General features: G+C 43.1%; 1 protein-coding gene across 1 annotated transcript; it reads right to left on the bottom strand.

The window, feature by feature from the left end:
• Positions 1-290: 290 nt before the first annotated feature.
• pbrm1 (polybromo 1) lies at positions 291-12,848 on the bottom strand. Its single transcript, XM_017415934.3, has 29 exons — positions 11,323-12,848; positions 11,053-11,150; positions 10,832-10,979; positions 10,603-10,752; positions 9,361-9,477; positions 9,207-9,275; positions 9,003-9,101; positions 8,843-8,928; positions 8,681-8,766; positions 8,354-8,570; positions 7,943-8,084; positions 7,765-7,859; positions 6,622-6,901; positions 6,321-6,426; positions 5,568-6,207; positions 5,277-5,488; positions 5,011-5,190; positions 4,743-4,900; positions 4,409-4,660; positions 4,187-4,332; positions 3,840-3,997; positions 3,557-3,740; positions 3,141-3,342; positions 2,844-3,045; positions 2,579-2,731; positions 1,927-2,088; positions 1,466-1,512; positions 597-810; positions 291-454 (listed from the first exon to the last, which is right to left on the bottom strand). Exons 1-29 carry the CDS (start codon positions 11,458-11,460, stop codon positions 291-293), a joined length of 4,905 nt encoding a protein of 1,634 aa, XP_017271423.1. The 5' UTR covers positions 11,461-12,848.
• Between the last annotated feature and the right edge of the window lie 2,771 nt (positions 12,849-15,619).

Here is a 15,619-nt window from a genome sequence, read left to right as displayed (position 1 = left end):
CTAGATTTATGAATCAAAGCCAAACTAAACTCTTCACATTTTATTTATTTTTTATTGTGAACTTATGAAGGCCTTCATCACAGATGAACAATCAAATATGGCACTTGGAACAAAAGATATGAAATGTAAAAAAAGACAAAAAAACTGCTTAAACACAGAAAGCATCTTATACAAACACAAATATTTCTTCTTTTTTTTTTTTACACTGACAACAAACTGAAGATTTTTAGTGAGCTTAAACCTCGTCCTGTTGCACAGGTTTGGGAACAGAGGCTCACAGCTTCGACGTGCTACAGGTTGTACATCTGACGGATGTTAAGGCTGTCTCGCAGCATCAGGTCACGGAGCCGCCAAAGTGCATCTGCCATGGTTTTGTGGGCCCCTTTGCTCTTCAGCCAGTGGGATGGTAGTCTGCTTTCTTGCTCTTTTGTTAGGCGCACATCTTGTTTTTGAACTGATGTGTAAAAAAACACACATTTAAAATGATTTTATGGAGGAAGTGCTTCCATATTGCCTACTTCAGCCACAGAATCTAACTGCTGTGTTAGCTTGTATCGTTACCATTTTATGCTGATCGTCTAACTAAAAGAGTTCACCTGTGAGAGCTTGGTCCCATTTGCTGACTGTAGGAGATTCAGCTGTAAGGCCCTCGATGTATCGGAGGTACGCCTCCGAGTGCAGCAGCCGCTGAGATTTGGCCGGAGGAGACACAAACAGCGGGGTGGAGGGTTGGTGAAGGGCAGGCTGTCCCATCTGGCCTTGTCCCGGGTACGGTGGTGGAGCCTGCTGGCCCGAGCCCGTCAAACCCAGCTGATGAAAGAATGAGAACTTAATTAACTGCTGGAAAACGTGGTCACAAAACTGTTAGTTTCTGAGATGTTTGTTGTTCAGATGGTCATTTCAGACACTTTATAGAATACTATAATATTACACTGTGTGTATTTATTAAAAGTTAAAGAAGTGAGCCTTTTTTAAGTAATTTTTTAAGTAAGTCAACACTAATTTTTAAATAAACATTTAACACTGATTTAATTGAAGAACCTGTATTGTTTCTGATAGATTCCCAGCGCCCCTATTTAAACTTTAATCAGTTAAATAACTTTACAAACTCTATACATCTTCTCTCTTGTTTCAAGCATAATTTAGCTTTCTTTTTAGAGGAATTTCAATAGATTATGACACTAATGCTCCTTTGTGTTGAATCTAGAAAAGTTTGGATCAAGAACCGTCTTTGAATTGAACTGCGGTTCCCCTGAAAGTGGGAAGAAAACTGAATAATGTGAAAACTAAAGCGCTTATCAGCTGAGGGGAGCTTTAAGAACAAGAACAAATATCTGAACACTCGGCATACTGCGAACTCATTTAGTTCTGAGGACATCTCAGTCTTCAAAAGCTTGTCAGCGTTGAGGCAGCAGCATTTTATTCATCTTTCATTTAGTTTCTCAGGCAGAAACTCGCCAATTACCTGGGATCCAAGAATGCTTCCCGCTGCAGCACCACTTCCGTTAACACCTGCGAGGACATTGAACATGAACGCATTATCACGTAGTGTGGCTCACATTTTGCTGTTGTTCTTTTATTTTAAACACTACTTTCAAATGATTACATAACGAAACGCTTCTGGTGGAGTAAAACTTTCAGAAATGCCAATCACTGACTGATGTTTTTTTTTTTTTTAAACAGCAAAGGTTGTAATTAAAAAAAAGTTGACTTTTTTTTTCTTTAATGCAAGTTGTAAAACATTGTCAGCTACATATTACCCCAAAGCAGACCAGAATTAAGTGAACAAATGTCCCGGTTGAGACGATGCCTTCTCAACTGCCAGGATCCCAGCCTAGTGATACAGGTAGCCCCTCCAGCAAGTCAGATTGGTAGACAGGAAGCAACTGCACAGCAGGTGGGGGGTGGCTATGACGGCACTCTTACCAAAGGATGGCATTCCAGGGAACCCAAGCATAACGGGCAGGAGATGTTGGGGAAAGGCAGGCACCCCCGTGTGATGTGGTGGTATGCCAACCGTACTAACCATGCCTTCGACATGGCCCTGCGGGTGCATCTTAGCTGTCCTATATGCACCCGTCATACACTCTTTGGACGGGACAGCAGTAACACAAAACAACAACATGCGTCAGTCAAACATGCAGTCACTACCAAGCATGCATTAAGATGTAGATATGCAGTTAATTGTTCCGTGATGGAGGTGAAAGCAAATAAAAGCCACACAAATCCAACATGATCAATAAAAACCTATTTGATGCACAAGCACTATAATGGAACACAGATTTCAAGATTTGCTCCGGAGCTCAAATGATGTGCAGCAGGTTTCTTATTTTCATGTTACAACCCATGATAAATAACTGACTTTTACTTTTTTCCAGATTTTAATGCAATGAAAGGGTTGAAACATGACGCCATCATTTGGGTTTGTGAGTGGCGTGATGTTAAATTAAACAACGACACCGCAACAGTAAAAACAAGCTGATGTAGGCATGGAAATGTGAGTAACTTTAGCAGTTCAGCTTCTTATTCCAGCCCTCTAATGTACACTGGGGATCCATCTGCATCTACCAGGGGTTACCTGACACAGGCGTCATGCTGGGGTTTAGCATCCCCATGGGGGTTGGGGGAGGCACCACCCCCATCAGTGCCCCTACTGGGGTACCTGCTCTAGGGGATGAGTGATGGTGGGCCCTGTCACGCTCCTGCTGCTCGGCTACTTTGGCTGCTCGCTCTGAAATGCAGCGCAGAGAAGTAGAAGGTAAGGTCCAACATGTTTAGAACAAGAAATTGTATAAATACCGTACATACATGCATGTTAAGGATTGATTTTAAAAACTCCTTACCTTCATACTCTGCCTTCCTGGAGCTGTCCAGGTTCCTCCACTCTGTGCCAACGAGGCGGCTCAGGTCCCCAAAAGAGAAGTCCGGGTGCTGGGCTTTGATGACGGCTCGCATCTCGCTGCTGAACAGGATGTAGCCGCTCATGTTGATCTTTCGTGTTGCTCTTTCCTTCTTTGAGAGCCCCTTTAAGGATTTAGGAGTCGACTGTGTAGCCAGACATGAGAAAACCTCAGACAAAGCCGCTAAAGTCCTGATGACAACAAGTCAACTGATTTATGTGCAAATACTTTCAGCCAGACCTGCGGAGGGGTGTAAGGCATGATATCCATGTCACTAGACATAGAAGCCTGCATCTGAGGAAGAGAATGATCCCCCAGGTCGCCGTCATCGTCCCCAAGGTCCTCCAGCTCTTCGTCTGTCATGTCAGCAAACTTCGCCTCAAGCTCCTCGATTTTCTTGTCGAGTAGTGGTGACGGCTCTTTCTGGGGAACTATGAGTTTCCTGTATACATAAACATATAAAACATTTGTTAAAAAGAGTTCACTTGGAACAAACAGGCTTCTATACTTCTATAAATTCTGATTTTTGACTGAATAAAAATGAGAATCGAGATACAACAACAAAGAATGACCATTCAGGCGAATAACAACCATTTGGTAACATTTTGTTGTCGTTCCTTTTGTGACATAAATACTTGAAGTGCAGGTCGTTTTACCGGAAGTAGTAGGTCTCATCCTCGACCACCTTCCCCGAGAGGGAAAATCGCTTAAGACCCTTGAACTTCTTCATCTGCTTTTCGCTCTCAATGTAGCGACTCTCGCAGAGAAGGACATTCGCTTCGGCCACTTCAGTGGGCCGACATGACAAATACTCTTTGAAGGAGGCCACGACACACTTTCCTGCCAAATAAAAACACGTTCAGCTCATTCACTGAGTGGCTTCGGCCGTTTGGTCACAGACAACAGGAAGGTGCTGGAAATTATTTGGACCCACTGCACCTATGATGCAGGTCATGGGACAAGTCTCCTCCAGGTTGCTAAGGAACACTTCCTTCTTGTAGAACATCTTAGTGGGTTCGTGTTCGGTCTCTTCAGGATGGATAAAGATGGGGCCAAAGAAATAGCCTGCTCCATCTCGCATCCACATTTTCTCAATCCTGTTAAATGCAAAAAAAACGGTTTTAAATAGATCCACTTTAGGTAGTGGGTACGAGTGACAATAAGAATGCCACGAAAACTGTCTGTAGACGGGGATTTTTTTAGCATTCTGCAAGCTATTTTTTTTCCAACCAAGCAAGTAAACAGAGGTTACATAATCCTGACAAAACAGAAAGAGTTTCTTCTACCTGCCCACTCGGTGGCGCACTAGTCCGTGAGACCCAATGTAAACACAGTCTCCTACTTTCAGCCAAAGGTTGTTGTAACAGAGCTGCTCATAGTACTGACAGCCTGGCTCCCCGTTGGTTACGTCCAGTGGAACATCCTCCCTCTCCTGGAGACAAAAGTGGTTTGCAGGCAGAATTACATCACCGTTCATTTTCACGGAAACGACGAAGTTTTGTCCTCACCTTGTCTAAAACACCATCTGTCATTTTGCCCTCATCTACAACCTCTGCTGGCTTCTCCTCTTGTTTGGGGGCGAACATGGAAGCCACTCGGACTACAGGTAAGGGCACCTCTCTGGGAACAAATCGAACCGAGCTCAGGGGCATGGCCCACAGCTTGATCTTCTTGAAGGACTTCGACTTGGCGGAGTAGCGAGACTCGCAGACGTACACGTCCTCCGGCCTGAACCCTTCTGGGTAAAGCTTGAAGTACTCCTGGAAACCCAGAGACAGTAAGTCAGCACTCGACACACAACAACGAAACTCATCGACGAGATTTGAAGAAACTGCGGGGCACCTTCACAAACATGACCACACATTTCCCCAGGATTTTGCTGACGGGAGCTTTGTTGTAATAGTCGCTCTTGAAAACTTCTTTCTCCAGGAATTTTCTTGTAGCCAGGTGAAATGTCTCGTTCGGCCTGTAGAACCAGCATCCGTACAGCCACTTCTCTCCTGAGCGAGGACAAAGTGAGATAGGAAAAGAGAGATTTTCTTATATCAGTTACCTTAAATAAGACAAGTAAACAGCAGAAAAGATTCTGATAAATAAGAGAAAGACTGACCGGTGTCATCTTGCCAAAGGCGTTCAATGTAGATAATGTGAGGCTGGAGGTTAGGCTCTGCAGGCTCCACGTAGACGTAGTCTCCCACATGATACATGCTGTCCTTAAAGCTGCAGTCCTGACTGTATGTCCGCTGAACCTGCCATGAACTTCCAGTAGAGCCCTCCCTCTTCTCAGCCTCTGAGAAATTAAAACAATTTCAATTAAACAAAACACACACAAGGTAATGTAGAACTGCACTTTCTATGAAATGTTTCAGAAAATACCCCTTTTCTCCTCTTCTCTCTTGATTTTGTCCTCCTCGAACTCCCTGGGAAGCTTTCCTTTCTTCTCCTTCTCCACATCACTGTGCAGATGTTTAGAGGTGTAGCTGAGGGCAGGGGACATCAAGATCTCTCCGTTCTTACACAGCTCGTCTCTGATGCGGATGAAGAACTGCTGCAGCTCCACGGCATCTTCAAAGATCTCAGAGTCGGTCCTGTAATTAAAAAAAAAAAAGTAGTGTGACGATTGTTTCCTTTTAATGCATTTAAAAGTAGCTGTGAACAATACCTTACCTATTCAATCGTCTGGCCTTTTCCAGAACTTCAAACATGTGGTCCTGAAACACGTCCAGCCTCTTGTAACGCCCGCGATCCACATTCTTCCTGATGATTTCGAAATTAAGCGGCGGCTTCTCGGGGTTCGCCGGGTCGGCAGCTGGGATCTCAGCGAGGGAATCGCTGTAGCAGCGTCCCTCGTCATCTTGGTGGCCGAGCACAGACACGAAGAGACTGCGGATGAGCTCCTGGATGAGGCGGGGCACGTCGGGCACGTGGGTGTCCTCTCCCCCCTCCAGGTCGCGTCTCGTCTCCAGCAGCACCCTGTGCAGCAGCAGAGCGTCGCGGTAGATCAGGGACTCGGGCTCGTTGTAGGTGCAGGCGTTGTTGAACATGAGCACGAAGTCCTCCACCAGAGCGTCCACGTCCTGGTACTTGTTAGCCAGCATGTGGCTCCTGATCTTCTCCATGTCCACCGGCTTCTTGATGGCAATGTAGTAATCGGGCAGCTCGGCACGCGTCGGCAGCCGGAGGAAAATGGTGCTGAGGCGACGGCCCCGCTTATCAGTGTAGTTCTTCACAGCTTCATAAAGCTCATTCAGCTTCTGCTGCAAGGGTGTTAAGTACTTGGATTTCTTCAGAGAGATGCTGTTCTTTCCTGAAAAATGTATGCAAGTGATTTTTAATTTTTTTTAAAAATAGACACACATGCTTAGATCGCTGTTTGTTCGGTGAAGCTAGAGCTGAGGACCGACTGACTGACTGACATACTTATTTTTAACTTAGGGGACGTCATGTCATCGTCATCCATCGCTGGCCCAAGATCTCTGCGTTTGTCCTCCATGATCTTCTCAAGGATGTCTGCGTCATTGTAGACCTACAGAAACAACAAGAATGCTAAACAAAAACAGAGATCTGTTCTTATTGTTGTTTTTAACTGTGCTGACACCGAGGGTTTTTATCTTTGGCCTCATCTTTTAGAACAGAAAACATTTACAAAAAAAAAACACGCAGGAACAAGGAACTAGAATGGCCAGTAGAAAGCAGACGCAGCCATCCAACTGAACGCTACCTGGGAGCCTTCTTCGTTGTAGTGTCGTGCATTGCGGAACATCAGCTTCATGTCCTCCACCATCGAGTCTTCGGTCATGTACTTGTCTGAGCGGATGTTGTGCTCGATGGTCCTGAGGTCCATTGGCTCCAGGATAACTTTGTAGTAATCAGGGTAGTCCTTCTTCGATGGCTTCACCATGAAGAGGTCACACAGCCTACGGCCAGTGCCGGCTTCCCGCGCTTCAGTCACGGCCACCAAAAGAGCTTTCATCCGGTTCTTCTTTGTATTCTTCTTGTAGCTGGGAACCAGACACAAACCAACAAAGACAGTGGTTGCAAAATGTCTACACACCTCTGGTAAATCGCCAGGTTTTAGTGACGTTAAAGAAAAATAAATCACTTCAAAACAGTTTCCACAGTTTGTGACATACTGTCCCTGTATATCCTGAAGGATCCTAATAGAAGAAAAGATCTGTTCTGGGGGAAAAAATGGAAAATAAAAACATGCAAGAAGCTGGTTGCATAGGTGTGCACACCCTAAAACTAAAACTCTGCTGAAGGAATGAGTATATGAGTATATCAGCGAGTCACACCTTGACTTGGTAATATTTGCCCACTATTGCTTGCTAAAGTGATAAATGTCTCTCAGATTGTGAGGGCATCTCTTGTGTGTGGCTCTCTTTTGGTCACACCACAGATTTTCCATCAAATTTAGGTCTAGACTCTGCCTAGAATAGTCCCAAACAAGAAAAAAAAATTCTAGTGGAGCCATTCTTTGCTTTTGTCATTGCTATTTTGAAAAAATGAAATTCATTTTCAGCTTTCTAGCAGACACTGAAGCTTTAAACAGGTATTTGGAGCTGTCCAGAACTCCATGGACCGGGACTAAAACTCCTGTTTTAGCAGAAGAAAGGCAACCCCACAGCATGACGCTGCCACCACCATGTTTCACTGTGTTCTTTTGGTGATCTGGTCTTGCCCTCGCGCCTTAGTTTAAGATTGTGCACGCTCACACAATCAGCTTATTACATTTTTTAACACAAATGATTTTTTTTTTTCAGTTAAGTTATCCAGGATATATGTCACAGTAAATGAGGAAAAACCTGGCACTTTAAGATGGGTCTGTAGACTTATTTTATCCACTGTACGTCACAAAATGCACCTTTTTCTTTTTGTGCTACTGGTGTCAGACGTGGCGGAGGAGAGCATGCTATCGCCATCATCTTCGGCTCGCTGCAAAAGCTCCTTCCTCTTCATCTAGGCGAGGAAAATAAAACTCTGAAAATTAGTAAAGAATTCAAGATAAACCACGAGGTTTGATAAACACATGGGGCGCTGACCTGCTGGATGTGTTGAAGCTTGAGGGCCCGCTTGTAGATGGACGAGTGGGGAACATTGTAGCGTTTGGCGTTCTCCAGCAGCAGAGTCAAATCGGCGTTGATGTGCTCGACGCTCTCATACTCGTTGTTCTTCATCTTGTTCCTGCGGGGAAATCACCGGCTCTCACATTTGGGAAAAGAGGCACAGAAACACCGTACTGCACTGAGCGTGTGTGACGCCGTATTTTCCCACGGAAAACAAAAGAGAAAAGGTTGGTGAAACAATTTAAGGGCTTCTCGTTGAAGCTTTTGACATTACTTCTGTTTATAACTCAAACTATAACAGAGTTAAGCACACTGAGAACTACATTTTGTGAGCCTTGTGCGGCCAGCCATGTCGAAACATTTACACCAGTACTAGTTGTGTCATACTTGATCTGATGCAGGCAGGTTGGTTGGCTGATCTGCTGGTAATAGTCGGGGTAATCCTTCCTGGAGGGAAGCTGCAGGAAGGGCTCAGAAATCAGCTGACCCTGACTGTTCCTGGCCCCTCGCACAGCCTCGTAAAGCTGGAAGATGGGATTACTCATGTCAATGTTGGACGTCAAACTCTCTGCCTCCGATTCCCCTTCATCGTAGTGGACAGACCCTGATGAAAACGGGAAAGTAACGGCACGACATCCAGTTACAGCCACACGAGACCGGGGAGTGGCTGCCCAGTAACAATACCCCTGTTTGAGCAGGAGGTAAAAGACGCACCTGAGAGTATGCCCTCCTCATCGCTCTCGTACTGAAGAGCCATGGTGATAGCTGACAGGCGGTCTCCCTGGGCAAATCTTTTATTCCTAACGGAGAAAAAGCAGAGCAGATGTTAACAGAACCACATCTACAGCACATGCCCAAGTGCTGACACCTCAGTACCTGATGCGGATACTGGACTTGATAGGCTCCCCGTGCTCAATTTCTGACTTCTTTTGTGCGAAAATCTTCTTGATGGTGTTAGCGTCCTGAAACGCACGAGTGCTCGTCAAACAGCAGCAAACAGCAGGTCACAGAATCACATTCTCAACTGCAGATTTACCTTAAAAACCTGCGATCCGGGTTCATTGTAGGTTTTGGCGTTCTTTACCAGCAAGTCAATGTCTTTAGCCATGGCGCTGATGCTCCTGTAGTGTCCCACCTACAATACATTTGATTTATTGGAGGTTTGATCAGCAGAATGTAAAAAAAAAAAAAAATCAAACCAGAATGTGACGCTAAAACGACTGAAACGCTGAGAGAGTACCTGGATTTTCTGAGCGATGATTTTCAGATCTATAGGCTCCTTAATGATGGCGTAATAATCTGGATATTGCTAAAATCAAAAGGATAAAACGGCAAACTCAAGCAAAACCATTCGTTTTGTTGAACTCCTTTAGTCGCGCTCTGGGTGCTCGTACCATTTTGGAGGGGAGCTTCTGGAAGAGCTCGCTGACCAGGCGACCGCTCGGCTCAGTGAACGACACGACGGCATCGAGGAGCTGCTCGAGGACCTCTTTCAAACAGGCAGACACACTCTGATAAGAACCACAGTTGGACACAATAAATATCATGGTGTCACATCGATGAGAGGCAGTTACACTTGCAAATAAACAAACCATGTATAATCACAGCAGCTCTATGTAACACTGTGCAAAAGCAGACAGATTTTCTTACAATCTTAAAGTGTTTAATTGTTTTTCAGGCTCTCTGGAAGTTCTTTAAAAGTTTTTTTTTGTTGTTGTTGTTTGTGTTTGGTGCGGGGGACTTGAGCAGATTTAACAGCTTTATTAAGCAGTTCTTAAAAATGATGAAACAAAGACCAGAAACAGGACCTGAGACGCGTCATCCTTCAGCTGATTATCGACTGCACGACAAGTTTCATCTTTGGGATTCACTTTGCTGGTGCTTAAAATACGATTTTATGTGTCAAGCTGTGTTATCGTCGGTGTTTTTCGTAGATTCAGCTAAATAAGTAGGAACTAATTGCATCTTTGTGACAAACTGTTCGCAGACCCGATTTAAAACTGTTTTTTATTTAAAACTAAGCTGTATTTTACTGCTTCATCAAACCCCTCGAGATTTTAGGAGCTTTTTGTGTTTGAATAATTTACAGGTCAAAAGTAAATAGTTTAAATGAAAAAGAAAAAATGAAAAAGTCCGGTGCTGAAAGCAGTCGAAGTCCAAAGAAAACTTTTTAAAGACCTTCAGAAAGCCTGTAAACCTGTTAACTCTGGCTCCTTAGAATCAAGGTAAAAAACAAATAAATAATGGATGACTAAACACTTATGCCAAATACTGCACAACTATGGTGTATGAACACTGACAGAGTCAGCTGTTTAATTACTTTTCAGGACGCAAATGTAGCTAAAATATCTTAAAAAAAAAGAGAATCTTTTAGAATCATTCTATATTTGACATATTAACGAGTGAAAGCTGCGAATCTTGACCTGTGAAGCATCACTGTAGGATGAGCATGTTACAGATGGACGTATTAATTTAAACATTAGTGCCTTGGTGGACTTACGGAGCACAGTGCACCAATTTATACCAACTTTAAAGAAAACCTGTGTTCAACTTTGATCCTTTCTGGCATTTATAGTTTACTATATTTGTCCTACGGTGTGCAGTTCGTACAGCAAGATTAAATCTGTTAACATCACCTCATCTTCAGTGGATCCTCCAGGATTGTCCTGCACATCGTCTCCCTCTTCATCGTCGTCTTCATATTCTCCCCGCTGAACAAACTCATTCTTAGTTCGCAGGTAAAGGTCCCACAGCTTGCAGGCCGCCCTGTGTTCGGGGCTGTCCGGCTACATGTAATACGCAGGTTAATGTCACGACAGGACGCACGTTTGATTGCTGTCGTTCGGGTCGAGGGTGTTGCGCTACCTTATAGTACGTTTTTGCGTTGTTGAACAGAAGCTGAAAGTCACTGGTGAGCTGCTCGACGTCGTCATACTCCTCCATCTTCAACTTTTGCTGGATCTTCATCATGTCGATCGGCTGGGAGACCACGTGGTAGTAGTCTGGCTGGTTCCTGCAGCAGAGTGGGAGACTTTTTTTTTTTTCTGTGCTCAGCAGTTTGATTCGATCGGTGCGCACGACCTCACCTTCGTTTGGGGGCTCGGATGAAGAGCTCGCACAGCATCCTGCCCTGGTCGTCCTTGTAGTCCCGGACCATGTTGTAGAGCTCGTGGCATACGGCGATCTGCAAGGCAAGGCGTGAACACTTAAAAGCATACGCCCCCCCGCCCCATTGCCGCCATTCCCACCACAACAATCACTTCACCAACTGGAGCAGGTTCAAATAGATAAAAAAAAAATTTAAAAAACACAGTTCCTTGAAAAAGACAAACTGTAACTGAAATCTGTAAAATTACAGGATCCACAGTTGGAATGTTTGAGGTCCTTCTCCTCTTTCTCCCAATTGAAGACACTAACGAAGTCTGGCTATCGTCAAAATCTCCTCCACTCACACTGCTAGAGGGGGACGTCGCCCGTCTCCTTTTCAAGGCCATGGCGAACCCCTGAGGAGACAAATGCCAGTCAAGTAACAAACATATAGACAGTACTTCATGTAAGGATGGATGGATAAGAACTGAAGGGAACTCACGCTAACTGAACTGAGCGTGAAAGCTTAGTGAGCTATAGGAACAAAAAGGTACAACCAGATGGTATTAGTTAGCAAGCAAGGCTGTGATGTCCCGTCCTGAGAAAATAATCGGATTTTATGGCTGCTCGAGCAGTGCCCCATGAATCAAAGAAGCGTACAAACAGCTGGATTAATGTTTTTGGAAAAGGTTGTCGACCCTTACGTGACCAGGTTTCTTCTCAAACACAACAGATGAATGGGGAGACGGACGTCCTGAGCGGGGAAACGGCAACGTGATTAATCGGTCGCGAAGAATGGAAACGAGAAGGTTTTTATGTTTCAGAACGTTTTATTGCAAATCAAAACTTGAAGCCCTTTGAATGGGGGAAAAAAAATGCTTGTCGTGGGAGATGACAAAGAAAGTGAACACATGCAGGAAAGGAAACACTTCCTCAGAAAGATCAGAAAACGTACAAACAAGTGACATGCAAGGCTTTTCTGCCTCGGATGGAGGGGGGGGGGTTTCAAACAGTTCTTACAGACATCATTGTCAAACCAGTGACAATCCAACTCATAAATGTACAGAATTGAAAATTAAATCCATGTATGTGGCTTATCAAACACGTAAAGATGCGCTGTAGGACCAAAACAATGAAAAACATTCAGTCAAAGTGGTCAAAATGAACAGTTCACCAAAATGATTCGAAACAAAGAACTGCAGTTGAAAATAAGATGCGACGTGAGCTCGTCTAGTTTATAATCTGGCTGTTTTACAGTGAACAAAATGGCCCTGAAAGCGTCTTGTGGTTTGGAGGCCGCAACGGTATCTCCGCGTTCGAACGCAGACATTGGGGCAGACTGCCTGAGGAGTCGAACACAATCCAAGCAGCTTTTCTTTTTCCGTTTTTGAGGAAGTAATGAAATGGAAACGACGCCATGAAATGTAGCAGCTCAAAAGGTACTCACTGGAAACTTCAGAAATCAAACACACACAAAAAAAGGTTCTCCTGAGCTATAGCAGATGGTGCAGTTTGAAAGAGTTAACTTTTGGTAGTTTTTCCCCACTGATATATTAAAGGTAGTAATGAAGCGCGGGTCCGCACTCGATGTAAACAAACCTACGCTCAACTGGTCGTTGTCTGCGTAGGTGAACAAATATTGCCCTTGGGCTCAATCTCAATGTTGCAGCTGGCATCAGAAAGTTTTTACTTAAAGACACATTGCAGTGAGTCCCTTTAAACTGACATGGAAAACAGCTTTACAGATAAACCTCCATTCACAGCATAGAAATTCTGTAAAAAAAAAAAAAAATATATATATATATATATATATATATATCACGTGCATTGTTTTTAGTTTAAGATGTCTGAGGTGTAGAAAGGTCGGGTTAGTGAAGCTAGATGTAATGTAGGCTTGCCTGGGAAATAAACACGCATGCTGGCCTCTAAAATGGATGCTTCAAGGACGCCTTTATCAGTAATCTGAGATGGAAACTTTGGACTGTGCTGGAAATGTCATTCAATCCAGCTGTGAAGGCAGAGGCATAAAGAACAGAACTTCTTTTGGTGTGATTTATGTGCCTTTACATAATGTTTCCATGATAAATACACCCTCTAAGGGAGCCAGGAGGAAGAGACACTCCCACGGCTGTCATCGCTGCCTAAAATATGCCTCACCTCATGTGAACTTGTTGCCCTGATATCTCATGTATTTGACGTTTGTTTTGTTTTTTTTTCATTTGCAATATGAGGCGTCAGAAGCAGACATATCAAAAAGGTATTTTCTATTAACCCATTTTTTTCCTGTGAGCTACAAGAAACCCGACAGCCTCTCGAACCCCACTACCCTGCCCTGGTTTTCACCCTTAAATGGCATTTATACCAGCGGCTGGACGCTGGGACGTCAGGAGCGTCTGAGCCTCAGCAGCTCCTACAAATGTCACGTAGCAGCTGGCTGCGGTCCAGTGTCCCCCCCGCATCAGCAGCGAGCTAACACACACACACAGAGACAGAGACAGAGCAGCGGCTGTCCACGGAGTGTCACTCAGCGTGGACAGCAGACCTCACGACAGCTAACCTTTAGCTACCCTCTAATATCAAAAACAGGACAAAGACGTCGCCGATATCGATAAGAAAATAAAACGTTGACGCTACCGTTAGGTCGGTATCAACCGCACTTGGTGGAAAATATTTCATTTTGAGCACTCCGCATACCTCCGTGCTTACCTTCAGTGGGCACGTTATATATGTAAATATATTTATATAAAAACAAAAAACAAAATCCTAACCACCAAGGGGGAAAAAACCAATCACCTATTGATTTTAGACAGAGGGACTGGAAGATGAAGCTAACGGTGATTTAGCATCTACTTCCGTTTGCTTGCTTTCAAAATAAAAGTTCACGCGTCTTAACGTTGCGATTTTCCCCGCTCTTTTAGCTTAAAAAATATAAAAGTCGAGTTTATAAGTCGCGAAATAGTCATTTTTTTTGTTTTGTTTGTTTTAGAAAACTTCTAAGAGGTACGACCGAAATGAAAATATTGCAGGTTTTTGAGATATCTGCTTAAAAGAATCAGAACTTCCGGTTAGTTAAACCAAACTAAAGTTAACCCTAAATTCTTCATTTTGGGATTGAGAAAACGTCGTTTTGACTTCCACATTATAATATTAGTGGCATCAAGTCACTTGCACTTACACACATGGGTCAGTTTGTTAGTGAAGGACAAAATATGGTCATAAGAAAGTCTAGCTGCTTTTGAGCAAATAGTACAAAATAAGGGATGGCTTAAAACTTTTGCACAGTGCTGACAGCATAAGATTTGTAATCCTAGGCTGAAAATACACCTGGAAATACAATACACTTTGTAATCTAGTTTATATAGTTCTCTATGGGGACCACATTTAGTCATTTTGTGACCCAATGCAAAGCACAGGCATAGTGCCCTTCACTCCCCTAACTTTTCATTGACTTTTAAACCCCTATTTATTTAGGACCTACTTAAAGCTTATTATTGAATATTACTACATGTACGTCTTTATCTGGCAGGTGATTCACAATCAATCAATGCAGGGGTGCCTCCAAAAAGCTTTCATTATGGTGGCCAGATGGGGGCCGCTGATAATCTTTAAAGACACATTAAAAATAAATTAATATATGCTGCCAGATTGTTAGGCATTAAACAAGTCTTCTAGCTTCCTGCCATTTCCTGACAGTAAGTCCATCTCTGGTGAGGACACTAGATTTAAAAAGAAACAAAAAACCCAACAAACAAGAAAATGCTTATGAGCTTTAGAAAGTCACAAAGGTTTACCCAGGAACAGTCATCGTTCTCAAAGGTTTTCTGCACTGATGCAATATTTGCTTTTAGGGGGGAAAACCAGCTTGTTCTTGGAAAGTTACATTTTTTAAAAGCAAAGAAATGCTTACAGTGACGTCTTGGGCAACATTCCTTGGTTCCAAATGATACAAGTAAAGGGCACAATGTTAACCTTTAGGAAAAGTTTTTATTTTTCTAAAAGTTACTTTTTTCTGGGAAAACTTATTTTTGTTATTGAAGCTGTAAAATAAATTTGGCATTCAGGAATCAAGAAGCACCAAAATGCAGAACCTAATGAAATGTGGACCTGGAAATATTTCGGTTACTCTGCCTACAACACAATGACAGTTTGATTGTTTCCTCCTGATTCCTGCTTGTGTATAGATAGAAACTATTGAATAAATCAGATGTGATACTTACAGATTAGAAATCTTATTAAGTGAAACAGAAATCAAAACAATTATTAAAAGGATTGGAAAGATTAATGAGACATCTGTGACACAGCAAGGGACATCTACGTTATACAGAAGTTTATGTATGTTGAACAATGTTTAATAAATTACATTTTGAAAACTATGTTTGACATTTGTCCTTAACATTATTTATTTATTTATTATTTATTGTTGATGATGAAAGGATTAAACACAGTAAAAGACTTGCAGGTAAATTAATTTGTTTCCATTTTATGTAGGGGGAACAGATTATTTCAGGCAGCTGAAATATCCATTCTCTTCTCTCCTCCCCCCATAACTTTGGCAAATAAAAAGCA

This window comes from Kryptolebias marmoratus, linkage group LG4 (assembly GCF_001649575.2).
Source record: "Kryptolebias marmoratus isolate JLee-2015 linkage group LG4, ASM164957v2, whole genome shotgun sequence".
NCBI classification, from domain to species: domain Eukaryota; kingdom Metazoa; phylum Chordata; class Actinopteri; order Cyprinodontiformes; family Rivulidae; genus Kryptolebias; species Kryptolebias marmoratus.
The sequence above is the reverse complement of the archived record's forward strand: the minus strand, read 5'-3'. Positions and strand labels throughout refer to the sequence as shown.